This window comes from Scylla paramamosain, chromosome 13 (genome assembly GCF_035594125.1).
Source record: "Scylla paramamosain isolate STU-SP2022 chromosome 13, ASM3559412v1, whole genome shotgun sequence".
NCBI lineage: Eukaryota > Metazoa > Arthropoda > Malacostraca > Decapoda > Portunidae > Scylla > Scylla paramamosain.
In genome coordinates, this window is record NC_087163.1 from 17,942,085 (window position 1) to 17,949,282 (window position 7,198).

At 41.1% G+C, this 7,198-nt stretch overlaps 1 protein-coding gene across 2 annotated transcripts in view; it reads right to left on the bottom strand.

The window, feature by feature from the left end:
• LOC135106446 (uncharacterized) overlaps positions 1-6,929 on the bottom strand; it is a 53,475-nt gene extending 46,546 nt beyond the window's left edge. Inside the window, exon 1 of one of the 2 annotated variants that reach the window (XM_064015455.1) lies at positions 4,996-6,929. In XM_064015455.1, the coding sequence (XP_063871525.1) occupies positions 4,996-6,791 (1,796 nt within the window). In that variant the 5' untranslated portion in view covers positions 6,792-6,929. The remainder of the gene's footprint in view (positions 1-4,995) is intronic. The other variant, XM_064015456.1, reaches the window with a different exon arrangement.
• Between the last annotated feature and the right edge of the window lie 269 nt (positions 6,930-7,198).

Below are 7,198 nucleotides of genomic sequence, written 5' to 3' on the forward strand. Positions count from 1 at the left end.
TTTGAACTATGTCTTATTTTTGTTACGTTCACCTTTACTAACATCTTTTTTATGCAGTTTTATAATTTGACGCCTTATGACATTATTATTCCATTTTATTATTCATTTATTTATTGTATTTCGCTAATTTGTTTACTTATCTCTTTATTATATTCTGTTTATTTTTTGCTCAAGTTATGAATTTTTCCGTATATTTATCACCAATTAGTAAACATTGACCTAATTTTCTTGTTTCTTTTCTTTCTTTGTTTTAGGTATTATTTTTTTTCGTGGTTTGTGCGTGTGTGTGTGTGTGTGTGTGTGTGTGTGTGTGTGTGTGTGTGTGTGTGTGTGTGTGTGTGTGTGTGTGTGTGTGTGTGTGTGTGTGTGTGTGTGTGTGTGTGTGTGTGTGTGTGTGTGTGTGTGTGTGTGTGTATGTGTGTGTGTGTGTGTGTGTGTGAGAAAACAAGGGAATTGCAAGAAACCATCAGGCTTACACATGATAGTCCCGTTATATAACATATCTATCTATTTCCTCCTGTCTTAGATAAATGAACAATCAAATGCCTTGTACAGCTTGTACCTCTGCTTAAAGCGATCCTGAGGAGGGATTGGAGCAATATGACAAGATACAGATATGAGATCGTGATCGGAGGAGCCCAACGGAGAAGAGAGAATAACAGCATAAGCAGAAGGATTAGAGGTTACGAAAAGCTCGAGAATGTTCGGCGTATCTCCAAGACGGTCAGAAATACGAGTAGGGTGTTGCACCAGTCGTGGAGGATAGCAAAGTTAAAGGCTAGGATGGTCAGTGAAGAGAGAGGCAACCCAAAGCTGATGGTGAACATTGAAGTTTCCAAGAATGGAGTTCTCCGCAAAAGGGAAGATAGAATGTGCTCCCCTTTGAAAGTTAAGTAGTCAAAGAATTTCTTATAGTCGGAGGAGTTAGGTAAGAGGTATACAGCACAGATAAATTTTGTTTCAGAGTGACTCTGTAGTCGTGGCCAGATGGTGGAAAACTCGAAAGATTCAAGGACTTGGGCAGGAGAGCAGGTTAAATCGTTGAGCACATAAAGGCAACATCCAGCTTTGGACTGAAAATGAGGATAGAGAAAGTAGGAGGAAACAGAAAAGGGGCTACTGTCAGTTGTCTCAGACATCTGTTTCAGTGGAGGAAAGAAGATGAAGTTTAGTAGAGGAGAGGTGGTGTTCTACTGATTGAAAATTAAACCCTAGCCCGCAAATATTGCAGAAGTTAATGAAGAAAAATTGAGAGAAAAAAAAAAAAAAAAAAATATATATATATATATATATATATATATATATATATATATATATATATATATATATATATATATATATATATATATATATATATATATATATATATATATATATATATATATATATATATATATATATATATATATATATATATATATATATATACATTTTTTTTTTATGTAAGAGGGAAACTGGCCAAGGCAACAAAAGTCCAATAAAAAAAAAAACCCACTGAAATGCCAGTCCCATAAAAGGGTCCAAAGCAGCAGTAAAAAATTGAGAGATAAATGTCTTGGAACCTCCCTCTTGAAGGAATTCAAGTCATAGCAAGGTGGAAATACAGAAGCAGGAAGGAAGTTCCAGAGTTTATCAGAGAAAGGGATGAATTATTGAGAATACTGGTTAACTCTTGCGTTAGAGAGGTGAACAGAATAGGGGTGAGAAAAAGAAGAAAGTCTTGTGCAGTGAGGCCGCGGGAGGAGGGGAGGCATGCAGTTAGCAAGATCAGAAGAGCAGTTACCATGAAAATAGCGGTAGAAGACAGCTAGATATGCAACATTGCGGCGATGAGAGAGAGGCTGAAGACAGTCAGTTAGAGAAGAGGAGTTGATGAGACGAAAAACTTTTGATTCCACCCTGTCTAGAAGAACAGTATGAGTGGAACTCCCCCAGACATGTGAAGCATACTTCATACATGGACAGATAAGGCCCTTGTACAGAGTTAGCAGCTGGGGGGTGAGAAATACTGGCGGAGACGTCTCAGAACACCTAACTTCATAGAAGCTGTTTTAGCTAGATATGAGATGTGAAGTTTCCAGTTCAGATTATAAGGAAAGGACTGACCGAGGATGTTCAGTGTAGACGAGGGGAATAGTTAAGTGTCATTGAAGAAGAGGGGATAGTTGTCTGGAAGGTTGTGTCGCATTGAAAGATGGAGGAATTGAGTTTTTGAGGCATTGAACAATACCAAGTTTGCTCTGCCCTAATCAGAATTTTTAGAAAGATCAGAAGTCAAGCGTTCTGTGCTTCCCTGCATGAAATGTTTACTTTCTGAAGGGTTGGGCGTCTATGAAAAAACGTGGAAAAGTGCAGGGTGGTATCATCAGCGTAGGAGTGGATAGGACATGAAGTTTGGTTTAGAAGATCATTAATGAATAATAAGAGAAGAGTGGGTGACAGGACAGAATCCTGAGGAACACCACTGTTAATAGATTTAGGAGAAGAACAGTGACCGTCTACTACAGCAGCAATAGAATGGTCAGAAAGGAAACTTGAGATGAAGTTACAGAGAGAAACATAGAAGCCGTAGGATGGTAGTTTGGAAATCAAAGCTTTGTGTCAGACTCTTTCAAAAGCTTTTGATATGTCTAAGGCAACAGCAAAAGTTTCACTAAAAATCTCTGAAAGAGGATGACCGAGAATCAGTAAGGAAAGCCAGAAGATCACCAGTAGAGCGGCCTTGACGGAACCCATACTGGCGATCAGATAGAAGGTTGTGAAGTGATAGATGTTTAAGAATCTCCCTGTTGAGGATAGATTCAAAAACTTTAGATAGACAGGAAATTTAAGCAATAGGACGGTAGTTTGAGGGATTAGAACGGTCACCCATTTTAGGAACAGGCTGAATGTAGGCAAACTTCCAGCAAGAAGGAAAGGTAGATGTTGACAGACATAGCTCAAAGAGTTTAACTAGGCAAGGTGCAAGCATGGGGGCGCAGTTTCGGAGAACAGTAGGAGGGACCCCATTAGGTCCATAAGCCTTCCGAGGCTAAGGCCAGCAAGAGCATGGAAAACATCATTGCGAAGAATTTTAATAGGTAGCATGAAGTAGTCAGAGGGTGGAGGAGAGGGAGGAACAAGCCCAGAATCGTCCAAGGTAGAGTTTTTAGCAAAGGGTTGAGCCAAGAGTTCAGTTTTAGAATTAGATGTGATAGCAAGTGGTGCCATCTGTTTGAAATAAAGGAGGGAAAGAAGAAGAAGCAAAGTTATTAGAGATATTTTTGGCTAGATGCCAGAAGTCACGGGGGAAGTTATATCTTGAAAGATTTTGACACTTTCTATTAATTAAGGAGTTTTTGGCTAGTTGGAGAACAGACTTGGCATAGTTCCGGGCAGAAATATAAAGTGCATGAGATTCTGGTGATGGAAGCCACCTCTATATCATGTACAGAGAAGAAGCTCTGTTAAACCAAGGTTTGGAAGGTTTAGGTCGAGAAAAAGAGTGAGGAATCTAAGCCTCCATGGCAGACACTATCATCTCTGTTATGCGCTCAACACACAAAAACGAGTCTCTGACACGGAAGCAGTAGTCATTCCAAGGAAAATCAGGAAAATACTTCCTCAGGTCCCCCCCAACTAGCAGAGGCAAAACGCCAGAGGCACCTTCGCTTAGGGGGATCCTGAGGAGGGATTGGAGCAATAGGACAAGATACAGATTGTGATTGAATGAGCCCAACGGAGAAGAAAGGGTGACAGCATAAGCAGAAGGATTACAGGTCAGGAAAAGGTCAAGAATCTCCAAGACGGTCAGGAATACGAGTAGGGTGTTGCACCAATTGCTCTAGTTCGTGGAGGATAGCAAAGTTGAAGGCTAGTTCACCAGGATGGTCAGTGAAAGGAGAGGAAAGCCAAAGCTGGTGGTGAACATTGAAGTCTACAAGAATGGAGATCTCTGCAAAAGGGAAGAGGGTCAGAATGTGCTCCACTTTGGAAGTTAAGTAGTCAAAGAATTTATAGTTAGAGGAGTTAGGTGAGAGGTATACAGCACAGATAAATTTAGTTTGAGAGTGACTCTGTAGTTGTAGCCAGATGGTGGAAAACTCGGAAGATTTAAGAGCGTGGGCAAGAGAGCAGGTTAAGTCATTGCGCACATAAACGCAAAATCCAGCTTTGGATCAAAAATGAAGATAAGAGAAACTAGGAGGGAACAGAAAAGGGGGCTACTGACAGTTGCCTCAGATACCTGAGTTTCAGTGAGGAAAAGAAGATGAGGTTTAGAAGAGGAGAGGTGGTGTTCTACAGATTGAAAATTAGATCTTAGACCGCGAATGTTGCAGAAGTTAATGAAGAAAAAGTTAAGGGGGGGTGTCAAGACACTTAGGGTCGTCGACAGAAAGGCAGTCCGACCTGGGGACATTTATGGTTCCCTCCCCAGATGGGGACTCCGAGGCTGGTGTAGGAGTCGCCATGATAATTTTAAAATTTTTGAGTGAAGGGTGTGTGTGTTATTAGGTGCTTGTAGTTTTGTGTGGAGGAAGAGAGTTGTCTTTAGAGGGCAGGCAGTGACTTCCCCATTGTGTTGTGAGACACAAAGGGAAACGTTCAGTGAGGTCACAGCTGGGTTTAATGATAAGTTCACAGCACTCCTTGAACAGTGCTTTAGACCTCACTGGGAGTAATTATCGTTTCGGCAGGTGTCTACTGCCTCCTCCAATAATTTATGTATGTATGTATGTAAATATATATATATATATATATATATATATATATATATATATATATATATATATATATATATATATATATATATATATATATATCTATATATATATATATATATATATACACACACACACACACACACACACAGAGAGAGAGAGTGAGAGAGAGAGAGAGAGAGAGAGAGAGAGAGAGAGAGAGAGAGAGAGAGAGAGAGAGAGGAGAGAGAGAGAGAGAGAGAGAGAGAGAGGAGAGGAGAGAGAGAGAGAGAGAGAGGAGAGAGGAGAGACTTACCTTGAAGAAAAAGCCCAATAATTCTCTCCACAGTCCTCGCCTGTCAGCCAGCCTTCGCTTCCTGCTGCTCCTAATTCTTCACTTCCACTGTCTTGATTTCTTCCTCCTCCTGATCCAACTGGTCCTTCTTCTCCTCCCTTTTCTTCCTTGATTAAGAGTGGAATGGCTCTTGAAGAACATGAATAATTTTGTTCATCGAAATATACGTATTGGTCTTGCGTATGGTGCTCCGTGTAAACATGTTCACCGGAATCCTGTGTGTGTTCTATCGAATAATGATGTTTTCCCACTCGTGTCTGTTCCAAAAAGTATGGTTCTCTGCTTGTGTCTTGCGTATAATATCCTCCGTAAATATTTGCCGTCTTTTCATTCGAATACTCTGCCAAATTCCTATGTGCCCATTCTTGTTTGTAGTGTTCCTTTGTGCCTCGTAGCTGTTCGACGCATAAACATTCTGTCTGATGCATCTGAGAACATTCTGGTGCGGGATGAGGCTCTGAGACGTCGAAGCAGGAGAATCTTTCTTTTTCATTGCCTGGTGGACCTCCATCCCTCGTTACACATATATCATTAATATTATTATTGCTATCATTATTGTTATCAGTATGTTTGGATAAGTTGCCATAAAATAGTTCTGTGTTTTCCATATCGAATTCTTGGTAAGGGAATGGTTTTGCTTCTGTTCTACTTTTAGTGAATGGCAGTACTTGGGGTTTTACTTGTTCATCTGTTATGGGAATCGTTTCCTGAAATGGAAATGTTCTTGAATCAGCTCTGAAAGCAGCAGAGGAAGAATAAGGATAACAGATAACAGGTTTCATGGTTGGTTCCTGTTCCTTTACATCTATCCAATCAAATGGCCTCCAGCTAGACTCGTTAATTTCCGAAATGGTCGCCTCAGGCAAATCCCACTCCTGTAGGAACTGCGGAGCACTGGAGGATGAAATGGTGCTAGTTGATGCTGGGATGTTGTTGATTGAAATATCTGGAATGGGCATAGAAGATTTGATGACATCATAGACAGAATTTCTGTTGTTTCCGAGCTCGCTGTTGTTGTTGTTGTTGTTGTTGTTGTTGTTGTTGTTGCTGTTGTTATTATTTTTCTTGTTGGTGCTGCTGCTGCTGCTGCTGCTGCCGCTGTTGCTGCTGTTGCATCTGCTACTGCTACTGCTGCTATTGTTTTTAGTGTTATTATTATTGTTGTTGTTGTTGCTGGTATTGTTGTTGTTGTTGTTGTTGTTGTTGTTGTTGTTGTTGTTGTTGTTGTTGCTGCTGCTGCTGCTGCTGCTGCTGCTGCTGCTGCTTCTGCTGCTGCTGCTGCTGTTGTTGTTGTTGTTGTTGTTGTTGTTGTTGTTGTTGTACCTTCCCTTCAGGTCAACATTGTCTCTTAAGCTCGGGTTGCTTCCCTCAGAAGCTCCTTGTCTACTGCTGTTCGATACAATAATTCCGTTACCAGTTTCACTCCCGTTATCAAGGGCAGACCTTTCCATGTTGTTATCCTTCAATGACAGTAAAATAGATTTTTCTCCCTCCGTACCAAAACTTTTGGCATGATGTATGTGCGCACACTCACTTTCGTCTTTGGCGTCAATTTCAGTTACATGATTGGGTATTTTGCTACCAGAGGCTTGGAATTCCACTAAACCACTTGATGTGTTGTTTGAAGTCATTAAGGCATCACTTGAGATGAGAGTGTCTGCAGGAGAGACGGAGGTGTGAGGAGGAAAGAGTACATCAGTGGAATCGTCCATGGGTAGGCGAAGAAGGGTATACCATGGTTGATCTGCACTACTCATCTTTCTCTCTCTCTCTCTCTCTCTCTCTCTCTCTCTCTCTCTCTCTCTCTCTCTCTCTCTCTCTCTTTCTTCACATCACTCTGAATGAGTCTTACGAATGACATGTAAGCAATGAATAAACTTAAGGATCAATCTGGCCGCAGGAACTGAAATTGGGCGACACAAGTGTGAGTGCGAACCAGTGCGTGTTAAAAGTACGAGGGCCAACTCGAGACTGAGGGAGATACATAATGGAGGAAAGAGAGAGACGGGGAGAGGTGGGGTAGTGAGATAGAAAAAGGGGGGAGAGGAAGTGGGAGAAAAAGGGGGAGAACGAGTGGAATATAAGCATGACGGAAAGGAGGATAGAAGAGGAAGAGGGTGCTTGATGATATGGTTGGTATTTGTTTACTTATTTGAGGTACTGA